A 14,947-nucleotide genomic window follows, 5' to 3' on the forward strand; every position below is an offset into this window, starting at 1 on the left:
TGGTTTCCATTGAGGAATTGTGTTAAGCGTCGTGATTGTTCATCTAAGGGCATTTGATTGTATGCACTGTTCATGTCAGCTGTTGTGAAGTATTTTCCGTTTATCTTTGTGAGAATTACTTGAATTGGTTTGATAGGCCAATTACATTTAGATTTATAAATGAGTGAATTGAGATATCTTGTGTCTAGAACAACTTTTACTGATTCTCCTTTAGCCAAAATAATAACGGGGTTTATGAATGTGTTTCTTTTTGGTTGTTCTTCTTTATTCACTGGGGAATAAAATTCATATTGCTCTTGTATATCTAGTAACCTATTAACTTTATATTGCAAGTGCATTGAGATTTTACTGGATCGTTGCTTTTTGATAATTGCGTCAAGTTTCAGAGATAGATGTAGTGGTGAATTTACTTCCCCAACATCGAATTTAGATGTGGCGTAAACCATTGGGTATTTTAGTAGTAACTCGGCTAATTGTTCAAATTCTTTTTGTGTAATTTGAGAGTCTTGAAAATAGAACCTTATAAAGAATTTTTGTTGTTCATTGGTACATTCTGATATCTGAAATGTTTGTTTAATTAAGGTTTTTTTGTAAAGCAGTCTGTGTTCCATTTTTTATCACTTATTATTTTTTTAAATGATAATTTTTCATTCAAATTTGATGATTGGCATATATCTAATAATTTCAAAATTTTATTTACTCTATATGCTACTTCTAATGTGGGAGAAAGTGTTGCACTTGTTTCGCAGTAACCTAGAATTCCTAGAGGTAATGTTTTTTTTGTGTGGGGAATTATTGTATACATGTAATGAAAATATATCTGAAATTGTGTGTATTTGATGGATGAGATTGTTACTCGGAAAAATTTGTGAATTGGTTTGAATTCAAGGTGTGACATATAAGTCGTTGTTTGTTCTGTCTCATGTTGTTTCAGGTATTTTCGTTCTTGGTTATATTTAGGGTAGAAAATGGAGAAAAATGGCGGTTGTTTGCTTAGTCTTTGGAAGAAATAAGTGGTTAGTTTTTCATTTTTGTGTATTTGTCTTTTATGTGTATTTTGCTATATAAAATATTAATAGTAGTAATATATTTAGTGATAAATGGTATTCCAACAATTTTGTGTTTTATATCTGTGATGTGGAATGTTTGTTTGAAAGGTTTTTTAAAAAATTTGTTCCATTTCATTGTTTGAGTGGGAATGTTTGTTTGAAAGGTTTTTTAAAAAAATTTGTTCCATTTCATAGTTTGAGTGGGAATTGTTTGAGTGGGAATTGGATTTTTCCAAGATTAGTTAAACTTGATCCTTGTGCTGTAGCTAATTTGCTTGAGGTTTTTGAGGGTATTAGTTTCGGGTGTAAAATTTGTATTTATTTTCAGGTGGGAATGTTTATTCTTTTTGATGTTGCTCCTGTGTCTCTTAATAAATCAGTTTTGAGGTCTGGTGATTGAAAATCTTTACTTTGGGGATTTCTAAGAGAAGTGGTATTGTCCAAATCTTTTCTTTGGGCAATTGCATTTTGTTTGATGCGTCTTAATACATATTGTTTGTGCTTGAGCATCCTTTAATTTCTTGTTCAGTATAATCTGTTTTTTTTCTTGAATATTATCAGGGTTTTGGAAATAGTTATTATTGTTTTGGTAACACTTCGATTCGATTGGTGTTTTGTATTCTTTTTCAATCTGAAGCATGTTTATTGAAAGCGTATTTTCTATTTCGCTCTCATCGTCTGTGAATTTGCAAGTTACGTGATTTGGGTGTAATTTTGTGGTTTTTGTGTTATCAATACCGGGAGGGTCTGATTGAGTTTCTTCAGTTTATTGTACTTGGTTAATTTCTCTTTGATGATAAGATGTACTACTTCTATAGTTTTGTTGCGAATTTTGATATTATGTATAATTCTGATTGTGAAAAACTCTTTTGTCGATTTTGATAATTCGAATTTCTGTTTTGAAAATTGTCACATGATCTTTTGTGACAATTAAAAAGTTTGATCTATCATTTGAATAGTTTAGAAATCTGTTATTTTGATAATGTCTAATCATATTGTTTGAAAAGTTTCTGTTTCTATTGTATGAGGAGTTTCTAGAACAATCATTTAAATAATATCAGTTTTTGGGGTTTGAGTTGACACGATTCCAGTAATAATTTGAATAGTTGGTTCTATTTGAGTTTGATCATGAATAAATATTCCGATATTGATTGTTTTGACTGTTTGGTCGACTACATCTATTTTTTGAGACTATATCTATTATTTTCTGGCGATCTTCCACAATAATTATATCTGTAGGGTGATTGTTACCAAGAGGCATTATATTTATCAAGAAGTGATTTTCTCGAACTATTGATTCTGTGAATGTTTTTGTTTGGTAGATTCTGGTCTTTTTTCATGTATTTGTGACATGATTTATTTGGTTCTCTATGTTTTTGTTGTTTGTTCTGATTATCTTGTTGTTTTTGTCTATATTCAGCAATGCTGTGTCCGTATCTACGGCAATAGTTACACCATTTTTTGAGTGATTGTTTGCCTATAAAATTTGGGTTTTTCTCGTAGACTTTTGATTTTTCAGCTAGTTCAGAGTCAGAGTCATGAATAATTTTTATTTGTGAAGTAGTGGTTTGATTGTTGTTTATATATTGTAATTTGAAAGTTTCTGTTTCTCCCAATTTCATAGTGATTTCGGCTTGTTCTATTAGTTTTCTGAAGTCTATATCGGGTTCTCGAATTGAGGATAGATGTGATGCTCGCTTTTGTATTGCTAATTTTCGTAAGTGAGGTAATAGAGTCATCACTCATAATTCTGTCATTTTTGTGATCTTATAACCATCCGCATTAAGTAAATATGCTTTTCTTACTAGTGTTTCAACTCTTACTGAAAAATGTTTAATTGTTTCGTTTGGGATTCTGTGAAATTCATTGCATACGATTCTTTGGTGTTGTTTGTTTCTTTCTGAGTCGAACACTTTCGAAAAATTTTGTGTGAATCGTTTCCAATCTGACTTAATATCTATAGGTAAAATTGAAAACCATTTTTGGGCTGAGCCATCAAGTGTGGTTTGGATTAGAGCTGTGCGTCTATGTATCCAATTTTGATGAAGTGGTGTATTTACTGGTTCAGGTGCTATGTTTAAAATCAAGTTTTTTGTGACTGCATTTAAATAACCTTCTACTGGGTATTCGGGATCTGTTCCTGTGAATACCATTAGTGGCTTATTTGAAGATATTTAGGATCCACTCATAAGGTATGGATTCATAGTCATTTGTAGTGATTCTGCGGCATTTGGTTTTTGAGAAAAATTTGTAAGTTGAGTCTTTGTTATTTCGTGTTGTTGTAGATGATATGGTAGTGGGATTTCATTTTGCATTTGAGTTGGTAGGTAATTTTGTGTATTCACTAGGTTTTGTGATTGAAAATTAATATTATATGACGTTGGGTGATGTCTTGTTTGCATTTTTTCATTTCGTGTATATGGTTCGAAAAGATCTGGTTGATGGAAAGGATCTGGTTGATCGATTTTCCATTTTTTGTCATGATGATTTGTAATAAATCGTTGCTGATTTTGATAAAATTATGCTTCATCTTCTGAGTAATGTGGTTGATTCCTTTATGATGTTTGTTTGTTAAGTTATTTTTTTTTTTGAAAAAAGGATAATTTTTGCTACGGTTTAGTGTAGCTCGTGGTTGATCGTTAAAAACTACTGATTGAGAAGATTGTTGAAGTATATTTTGATATTAGATTGTGATTGATTTTGACTATACATATTGGGGGGTTTTTTTGTTTAGGGTTTTTGGAAAAAATTATAGTTATAACCTGAGAAGTTATTTCTATTTGATGTCTTTTGCTTATTTTTTGTGTTGATGTTGTTACTGGTCTAAGTGATTGATGGCCTATTTGTGAATATTGTGGAATAACTGAAGGTTTCACTGTCGATTGTATAGTTGTTGGTGGAAATTCTGCGTTTTTATTTTTTGGAGTCGTAAGGTTAGGGTGAATAGGAGAAAAGCTTTGTTGTGCTGTTGTTGGTTTTCTTTCAACTATTTATTTATTTACGAAATGTGATGGAGTGTGAATATCTTGTTGAGTAAGGTTTTTTGTTCCGTTTAAATTTTTTTGACTAATAAAGGTAGAATTTAAACTATTATTTCCTTCACTATCGGTGAATTTTGAGTTATGGTTTATAGGTGTTGAATCAGTAGTAAGTGGGTTACTGTAACAAAATTTCTGTTTATAGAATTTGTAGAAACTGTGGTAATTGCTTGACTTGAGATGTCAGCTGGTATATTAGTAAAATGATGGACTGTCCCAAACATAATGTCTTTCATCTGCCAATATAGTTTCCTCGTCTGAACTTTGTGGTTGATTTTTTTTCTTGCTAGTGATTTAAGATCAAGATTATGGACAAAATAATCAGTTATAATCCATGCTTTTTTCTGCTGTAGATTTTCTTTATCATTTTGTGATATATCGTTATAAGTGAGATTTTCACGGATTGTGTTTAAAAATTTCGAGAAAACATTTACTTCCTGTTTTACAGCTCTATGACGGGATGTTTGAGTTGGTGAGTCACCTTGTGTTTCTCTCAATTCTAGTATGGATAGATAGCTATAAATATTTGAGAATACATCGTTTGTGAATATGGAATTTGCTTCTTGTGAGTTTTGGTGTTGTATACTTTTTATATAGTCTGTAAAAACGTTTGAGAGCTCTGTATCTATGTCTTCTGTTTGTATTTGGTGTTTTTTGTGATTTAATTTTAGTGATTTGATTGAGAATATACCATAAAGCGATGAGATACTGCATACATCTTTTTGGTAATGATCAAGGATTTTTCGTTTCATTTGTACTTCAGCAAATTCTTGTTTACATAGACTAATTCCTTTTTCGATTAAATTTACAATTAAGTCATGACAAAATTGTACTTGTCCTCGGGAGGGATTATTTTGCGGTTTTATAGAAAATGGAAGTATCAAGTTATCGTTGAAAATTTGGTTGTATTCGATCATGTTTTAAATTTTAAAATTATTAGTGTGTAACATTCAATATGTCTTATTGGTTGATTCCAATTAGATAAGTGTATTGGTTTGTTAATCTATGACTTTTTTGTTTTGCGTTTTCGTTTTATTGATTATAATGTGGTGGCTTCTGAGTCGGAGAAATATATTTGGTCGTCAATCGGGTTATGCTTGCTTATGGAATTTTTAAAATCTTGAAGTTCCTGTATTGTGTTTGCGTCTGATTCTGACACTGCGTTTCTTCGTTTTGAAAATCGCTTTCTGATAATTTGTTTTCGTTTTGTTATGGTTGTCTTTTTTTCGTGTTTGTTGTTTTGATCTAATATATCTTATTGCTTTTCTGTTTGGTGTTTTTACAAGGTCTTATCTTGCGTTTTTGAATAAACATTTATGTAATACGATTGTTTGTTTGTTACCTAGATTATCTCTTGATATAAGGTTTAGGATGATGGATGCAATATTTGGATTAGAGGTTTCTAATTTCTTAAATTGTTAATCCTCACGCGTTTTGAGTGGTTATCTTAGCTTGGGGCATAGGTTGTCGTGGTTTGACGGGTTGGAGAGAGAGTAGTATATCGATTCGTGAGAATGATTTTGTACTTTCTCGTGACTAAGTTCTAATTAAAGGTAGACTTACCTTATTTTACCTAGGGTTTGCGATTTGTGATCGAGTGTTGAAGAATAGTAAGTCAATCCACAAGGTTCAGGTATATTTGAAACGCGAGTAGATCATTAGGTACTTTTTAAGACTTACTAAGTTTAAGTGTTTTAGCCTGGGTCATCTAAGAGGAAGGGGATCAAGTGGAGAATGAGTGAACCGAATTTCTTCACTGTTTATCCTAGTTAAAATGATTAGTTCTTTCAAAACTTCTGTTAGTTCTGGGTCGTTGATAAGGGTTGGGTAGTGAATTGACGTTTGAGGTCTACAGACACTATAAAATGTGGAGGGGGGGGGGGAGTAAAATTGTTCTGTTTGATCCAAGGAAAGCCTTGATGATCGGAGAAAAAACTTTTTATTTAGTTTACTTCAAAGATCCAAGGAAAACTTTGATGAACTGTTATTTAAGTTGAGATAATTTGATAGAAAACAAGGATAAGCCTTGATACGGTTTAATGCAAAAATTTAAATTTTAAAGGTTGAAGATAAAAGTTTAGATGACGTTAGCTTTGTGTAATTTGCTGATATTTTTTTAGGTGAAGCTGGGATGAAGAAATGATGTGACAGATTATTAAAACTAACAAAGTATTTTTCTTTTAACTAATTTATTTTTATTCGATAAATTGTTTCATTCAAAATGTTTTGATTTACTGTAGAATTTTTGGAGGGAACGACTTGTGTTGTTTTTATCAGTCGTTATTGTATAAAAAGTAGGTTAAGCACCATTAAGCTTGCTGAATCGTTCCTTCAAATTTTTTGTCAGCAAATGAAAATGAAATTTTATGTCAGTTATATTTACTGCGGAAAGTATTCTAAGTATATAGGTTTGTTCCGATTTCCGGCATACTATCATGAAATAAATCGATAGATTTCTTCCTAATCGTAGATGGTGCTTGGTACTTGGTCTTCTCGCAATACCTGGTTTTTCTCGTATTGATTGGAAAATTGGCGGTCGTCTTTTGAGTCGGAGAGACATTTCTAATAAATTGTTTTTTTCATGTAACATTTTTTGCAGTTTTGCTATTGTCTAATTCTAAAGTCTATTGTTTCTAAATATAAATTATTTAAGGTCTTGTTCGAGACTTTTGGTCGCACCAGATGAGTTATGTGCTATTGACTGTACTCATAGAGTAGTTTCAGATAAAGTACACCGTCTGCTCGTCACGCTATCCTATTTTCGGGCCGGATAGATTTGTGCAACTTCTTAGTCTAATACCGATCTTAATCTTACTCTTATATCACGTAGTATCAATAGATCTAGTGTACACTGGTTTTTGCGAGTTAGTTTCCAGAAAGAGAACAACTGTATTCGAAGTTTAATTCCAATTGCTCTGGTGCTGAAACTACAAGTAATTTCAGCACTTACGAATAGGTTTAAACGTTAAGTATGGAATATGATTGGTTAGTTAGGAATATTTTAGAAATTATATATTTATAACAATTTATAAATTCTAGTTTAGAACTGATTCCAATTGAGAGAAATATCCAGAAGAATGAAAAGGTTTACAAGCTGATTCCTTGGGTCGCGATCCCGCTCAAAAACCGCTCAAGATATGAGCGGTTTGAGCGGTTTTTTAGCAAGATTTGAGCAGTTTGAGCGGTCAAGGCGTTTTGGGCAGTTTTTTGTGGAAAAAACGCTCAAACCGCTCAAATCCTGCTTAACAAACCGCTCAAAAACTGCTCATTTCTTGCGTTGATTTTTGAACGGTTTTTCAAGCAAGGTTTGTGCGGTTTTTAAACGTTTTTCGAGCGGTCTTATAAAGAAAACCGATTAAAACCAACAAAAAGCCTGGAAAGGTAATGTGACCCCGGGTTGACCTCCATAAACCGAAAAGGCTTGTCTTACATTTCCCCAAACCGAAAATGCTTATACAATTGCCTGCATCAAATGTATGGAAAAAAGCTTATCATACAATTTTTATACATCTTCAAAAAACCACTGAAAAAAGATTCAAACTATTTTCTCCGGCTATTTGAACCAAATACAACAGTCTGGGGATAAAAAAAACTACGTTTGTTTTTTTTTTTTGAAAAAAATGTTTATCATACAATTTCCATATATGAAAATTGTATGATAACCATTTTTCTATGAGAGGCAAGATTTTCAGAAATTGTTAAAACTTATCTTTAAACAAATTTAAATTATTTAAGAATGCTTTTGCTCATTTTAAAGGAAATTGCTCATCAAAAACGAAAATTTTAATTGAAGCTAATAAAAATGGTTATCATACAATTTATATTTATGAAAATTGTATAATAATCATTTTTTCATTAAAAGCAAGATGTTCAGAAACATGTTAAAACTTGTTTTTAATCGAAATTAAAGTAAATAGGAGTGCTTTTGCTCAATTTAAAATACCTTGCTCATCAAAATCGAGGTTTCAAAGCCAATTTTTTTGCTCAGTTTTACTTGTCACACATTGGTAGTTTACGACGAGTAAAACTGAGATCTCGAAGGGTCGGAGCCACACAGTTTGTCTTCTCCGAAAATGACTCAAATTAGCGTTGGGGTTAGGGTTAGGATTAAGTTTAGGGTCTCTTAAGAAGTATAATTTCGCAATCTTTGGAAAACAGAATTAAAAAAAAATTTAAAAAAAAAACAAATTTTGTAGCCACAACAATTCTCTTGATAAAAAGCATTTATGAAAAAATGCTTGTCTTACAAATTCCATTTATGATAAAATGCTTATCTTACAATTACCATATCTGAAAAAATGTTTACCCCACAATTTCCATTTATGAAAAAAAGTTTATCCTACAATTTCCATATATGAAAAAATATTTATCCTACAATTTCCATATATGAAAAAACGCTTATCCTAGAGTTTTCTTTTACAATTTTTTGAGGTTATGAAACTGTAGGAAATTGTAAGGACCAGCATTTTATCATATATGGAAAGTTTAGGATAAGCATTTTTGGTCAAACCACGCTAAGATGCAGTTGAATTACTATCTACAATTTAAAAAAAGTGCTGTTAGACCGTTGTTAAATCAAGCAAGATTTTTTTCGATGTGTTGACCAAAAACAATGTGAGCAACTTTTTTCAAATGCTCGAGCAAAATAACCACTGGAAAATATGTAAGATTCGAGCGGTTTGAGCGGTTTATCTAAAAAAACGCTCAAAAACCGCGCAAGATGTGAACGGTTTTGAGCGGTTTATCTAAAAAAACCGCTCAAATACCGCGCAAGATTTGAGCGGTTTTCGAGCGGTTTATCTTAAAAAAACCGCTCAATAACCACTCAAATCTTGCGCGGTTTTTGAGCGTTTTTTTTAGATAAACCGTTCAAAAACCGCTCAAACCGCTCATTTTGAAGCAAGATTTTGTGAGTAATTGTCTAAAAAAACCGCTCAAACCGCTCAAATCTTGCTTCAAATTAGGTGAAAAAATCTCGAATCGGGTCATTAAGATGCCGAAATTATCATACAAGAATCTAGATTTTCAAAAAGAAATGAACGTGGTTTGGAAGTTTAGGTAGAAAGGTGGCGTGCTGTTTCAGCTCAGTGGAAGAAGACTGCGGAGATAATGTTGAGAGGATCAAAAGGGAAGAGCACAGAGAATACAGCAGTGGATATCAGAGATGCCTTTATGAATACATACTCTGGGAGCATTTGGTTCATCTATGTCTGTGATAAAAACAGTGACTATAGTGTCAAGTGTAAAGATGGAGTGGGTGAGACAGCAGAGTGGAAGAACAAGACAGAGTACCCCTACAACATGCACATCTACACTGTCCCTAGGTCAGACTACAGCAGACAAAAAGCAACTGATGAGGAGAGAGAGAAGATAGAGAGTGTGAGTAAGAGTGTGTTGTCTGATATGGAGAGTAGAGTGGGTATGACGTCACAGAAGATGAGGGATGAGCTCATCACCCGTCTGGGCAGAAGTGGACTCAAGTGGATGTATGTTAGAGTGGGGACAGGGGATGAATATGGGATTGATTATTGTATTGCGAGTCGCTCTGTTGATACATGTGGCTCCAACTGTTCTATTGCAATCTACCTGGATGACTAAACATGTAGCACCACTGGACTTCAACCTCATTCAATCGGATGCTTTTATTGGATACTCTTAGATAAACCACTCAAAACCGTTGAAATCTTGCGCGGTTTTTGAGCGTTTTTTTTTTAGATAAACCGTTCAAAAACCGCTCAAACCGCTCATTTTGAAGCAAGATTTTGAGCGTAATTGTCTAAAAAAAACCGCTCAAACCGCTCAAATCTTGCTTCAAATCAGGTTAAAAATCTCGACTCGGGCAGTGCACACTCATCCACTACCCGAGTCGAGATTTCTTTACCATCCACCATCCTTGTTCACTCCTTCCACCCATCTCTCTCTCCCTCTACTCAAGTGCTATGCTATATTTCTCATACTTTTTCATTTACTTGTCCTAGATCTCAACACATCATCACTATCTCTCATTTCCACATGAACTTTTATTACAATATATAGCAACACTTTTCATCTGTTATGTTTCCCTGATTTCCCACAGACCGCCTTGCCTGGTTCACCAGTTAAGCGTACTTCACAGCCGATGAATCGAATTCGATTCTGTTTCCTCTGATTGTCAAATGACATCAAATTGATCAAACTGAAATGACATATGTTTTCACTATTGCAGTGATGTAATTCATTTTCTCCAGCATTAGCGATCATTATATTAATAATAGTCTTATCACAATTTTTAATGTTCGTTTTTTCTATTCATAAGCAATTGCTTTGGAACTCTGTAAACACGGGTTGACCTCCATAGACCAAAAATGCTAGTCATACCATTCCATAAACTAAGTCTATGAAAAAAATTTAGTCATACAAATTGCAAAAATAATTTGCTCAAATGGTGCCTTCTAACTGTCGAAGATTTTTATTCTTGTTTTGATAAAAAAATTTGGTGTAGCGTACTAAAAAAAGAAAAACTTTTGTCAAAAAAATGCTAATCATACAATTTTATATACCCGGGTTGACAAAAAACGATTATCATACATTTTTCATAAATGCAAAAAACGCTAGTTATACTCTTTCATACAATTTCATAGAGTAAAAGTATATGTATGAAAATAGCAAAATAAGCTTTTGTTCCATATATGAAATTGTTTCATAAGCTGTTTTTCCAAACTATGAAATTGTTTGATATGCATTTTTTCCATAAATGAATATTCAAAAAATTTTTTGCTTTCGAAATATTGTGTTTCAACCGAAACACTACCCAAGAATTTTTCATCATGAGAAAACCCAGAGAGTAACTGGCAGTTATCACGCAGATAAACTGCTTTTGGTGGTTTCAGCCATAAAAGTTAATAGTAAAAACATATACCAAAAAAGTAACTTTTTGAAAACGGCTAGATAATTTTTAGCTTGAAAAGTATGATGGTTGAGACAAAAGGCCTGTTTTTTCTACAAATTTATTTTTATTTTAGCAAATGAAACAAAAGATAATAATCGTGTTTATAAAAAAAAACATTTTCATGTGATTTTTTCGGTTTTTCGGGTGAGAAACTCAACCTGGACTACGTTATAGACACAAAAATGTCGACTGTAAATTCTGAAAAATTTTTGAAGGCAACAACAAAAATTTTTCAGTGTTTTTTTTGTGTTATTTGTCAACCGCAAGTTGATTTTTGTGCTCAAACAAACATTTTTTGAAAAAAAAAATATTTTGCATTCAAAATTGAATTTTTGGTGCGTATAACGTAGTCTTGGATATACTAATATTGGATTTTTTTTTATTTTCTCTTAAAAACTTTTATTTCAAAAATTCTTAAAACTCTTCTTTCTTTTGTATGGCATGCTTTTGTATGCCTTGATCAATGTCTGATAATTTAAAATTTCAAATTTTAGAAACAATCATCTGGGAAAATTTTCGCCAAAATTAAAAAGTTAGATATTTTTGTTATATTAATTGTGTAAGACAGCTGCAAACGTCTATTGTTTCTATTGCATTTATAATGCGAGACCGCCAAAAATGTAAAAATGCTAGTCATACACCTTTCATGCAATTTTCTGTAATTATGGAGTTGCATGAAAATTGTATGACTATCATTTTTGGTCAACCCGGGAATATAATCTTTATTAATTCAAACCAGGTAAATTTGTCAAGTTTCAAACTGACTTATTTTAACGCAAAGACTTATTTTCATTTAAGCCCTGAAAGCAATTCCGATTCTAACTGAAAACATAATCTCGGGTTGCAATCAAAGAGAGATAAATTATAAATTCATTTTATTATCAGCATTGTTACAGAAAAAAATCAGCCCTGCTCTGAGATAAATCATAATTTACTCCTTCAGTACTGAAAATTTTTTTTCCTGTTACTGATATGACCACTTCAACATTGATGATTGGAGAGGATGAATTCTGCAAAGTCAGTGTGCAAATTTCCCGAACAGTACTGGAGAAGACCCTACTTATTTCAGCTATATATTCTATAGCTAAAAATAACTATCTTAATTTCTAATTACAATTTAGTATTGGAGGTTTTTGCATCGCCGGTGAAAACTCCGTTGAGACTGTTGAAAAAACAAGAGAGAAAAAAAACGTCTGAAGTATCTGCACAAACTATACCAACAATTGAAGTTTTTCGTCTACAATTTTCAGCCGGAATGACAAATTTATTCGAAGCCAAAGTTCTTTCAAGGAATACGATCGACCAAAAATTCGCCCTCGCAAGGTTAACTTGCGACCCGGTGGTTTCCAACAAGTTCACGTTTCTCGAGACAAAATTGTACAATCCGCGAGCATCAAAATTGCATGAAAATTTGGCGATTATTGAGTCCACAATATTTAAGTCTTTTTGAAGCTAGTCAAAATAATTTGATTTTTTCAAGCCAGGTTTAAAACTTTGTATGCAAAACTGTGACTATTTTCAGAATAAAGTGAGTTTTTTCTTATCTATATCAATTATCTTCCCAACATACCACATCACAGAGAATGTATTCTTTATGCAGATGACACTAATGTTTTTGGAACACTCAACGAAAATAAAGAACTTGAAAAAGATTTGGATTTAAAATCAGAATGGATGGAAACTAATTTACAAAAAACATAAGACAAACATAAATAAAGATTACCAACAGAACAAAAAACTTTGAGAGTTTTACCTGGAACCAAAACACGGTAGTAGTAAAAAGTGCAGTTAAATTTCTGGGATTAATTTTGGATCAAAATGTTACCTTGAACCATCATATTGAATCAGTAAAAATTCGCTCGATTCAATTCCATTTTCTATCGAACAAGACAGTTTATCAGCTCATTTGTTCTCATTAGAATTAACAAGTAGTTTATACAACCAATATACCAATATGGTGATTGTTGCCAAAAAAACCGCTTTAAAAAATTTGCAAGTAATAAGACGAAATAAAGTTGTTCACTTCGTCATTTTCATGTTCTTAAAACAAACTTAGACAAATCGCTCGATACTACTAGAAGGATAAAATCAGTAACAACAAAACCAAATCAACACGAAATAACAACAAAATAATAACTGTACGAATATGGGCACTATATAATTCTCTAATTCATTTCAATAAGAATCTCAGAAAGAAAATTTAATTGAGCTTAAACAGTCTATAGATAACCTTATGCTTAAAATCAGAGATAATTATTTAATTGGTTGCGATTAATTCAACAAATTGTTCTGGTAGAAAAGTTGTGAGATAGTTTTTTTAAAATAAAATCATTGAACCATAAAGCGTACACACAAAAAAACATCCTAGTAATTGAAATAAAGCAAATAATTTAAAATATAAGTTTTAGGTATGAAAACTGTTTTTTGTTACTTTTCTCTGCTCGTATTTGTTTTGAAAATATATTATAAACAGATTCAAGATAACTGAACTGTAGGATTTCGAACTCTCAATTGTTTTTAAACCTTTTTTTTCTGGGTAAATATTTATACCTAGGTTAAACAATCAGGTCCATATACGATAGTATTAAACACAAAAAGTTCTCAGCAGCGCTTCAAAAGGTTAAATCATCTTCTGCGCTTGCTCAAGTTCGTGCTCATTCCATGACAAATTTTTTATTTTCTTGGTTTTTTTGCACTACTTGAAACAAAATGATTCAAGTATTTCTTCTTTATACGAATCTGTAAAAAGGCAGCAGTAGTCTAGGCCATTGTTTTTCATTTTAAAGAACAGCTCTTTTTAAAGGAAAGCTAGGGGTTTATTTGCCTTACATACAATCGAGAAACTTCACCTAAAATATAAAAAAAATATGCAAATGTACACAATTTGGACAATGTGGTACAAACAATAAGATAAATTGAGCCTTCGTACAGGACAGTACTAAGCCAGTTTAGGTTGCAAACAATGAAAAGAGAACAACTTGGTTTTCGGAAAGTCTCCTTCTCTATCTGCACAACAACCGACCGTTCTTGTTTACATTGAACGCAGAGGCGAAGTGGAACGTTGTGAGACCTAATGAAGCACACGCTTGGCAAAGCGAGCAAAGTCATTAGTTAAAAAAACATGAAGAAAACTTGTGAAGACAACTAGATCCAACCACATTATCATAGCACGGAAAATGTATTTGAGGAAAGCCGTTTCAAAGCCGGCAATGGTTTGAGACGTTTGATGAGCAAAAATAAATGATTTTATAAATTATTCAGTCAAATTTTGCCGCTGAAACAAAATATTGATGAAGGAATCCGATTTTGAAACTAAAAGCAGTTACGTTTTGTCGCGCCATTACCGATTTCCTAACTGGAGACCGCTAAGTTAGATTAACTAACTTTTATGAGATGAAGTTGAGATGAACTCAAAAAGTACATACACACCTAAGTGCATATTCGTAAATTCGTAGATATGCATGGAAGCACTTCTGAAAATACTGCAGCGCTTTAAGACTTCTACCTGAAAAAAAAGCAAGCAAAAACATCAAGGCCTAAATAAGTGAAAATCACTTCGTTCTTTTGCGTTTAAGAAAAAGTTAAAACGTTTTAAACACAAAAGAAAAGCGGATTGTTGCAACACTTGCGATTCAACACAAATAAAGCAATGTAAACAATCAGGCTGAAAAAGAGATGAAAGCCACTAAGTGACAAAAAGGAGTCAAAAAAATTTTTGCAAGACAATGCAAAAATTTCTTACATTCGACTCGTGGTCATCGAATTAACTAAGACTTTTCTAGAAAAACAATTACCGCCGTTGAATAACAATTCGAAAAATTCGAAAACCTTATGCGAATGACAACAACGCAGAAAATTTCCAATGCTACAGTGAAATTTCCAAATAATGGAACACTTTTATTTGCGAGTTAATGTTACACTAAGCTGATCAC

General features: G+C 32.3%; 1 protein-coding gene across 1 annotated transcript in view; it reads left to right on the plus strand.

Annotated features, from left to right (window-relative positions):
• The window catches only part of LOC134846796 (inner centromere protein A-like), a 54,404-nt gene extending 44,045 nt beyond the window's left edge, over positions 1-10,359 (plus strand). The window contains exon 8 of the mRNA XM_063864188.1: positions 9,171-10,359. Coding sequence (XP_063720258.1) covers positions 9,171-9,685 — 515 coding nt within the window. The 3' untranslated portion in view covers positions 9,686-10,359. The remainder of the gene's footprint in view (positions 1-9,170) is intronic.
• Positions 10,360-14,947: the final 4,588 nt, after the last annotated feature.

This window comes from Symsagittifera roscoffensis, chromosome 5 (assembly GCF_963678635.1).
Source record: "Symsagittifera roscoffensis chromosome 5, txSymRosc1.1, whole genome shotgun sequence".
Taxonomy (NCBI): Eukaryota; Metazoa; Xenacoelomorpha; order Acoela; family Convolutidae; genus Symsagittifera; species Symsagittifera roscoffensis.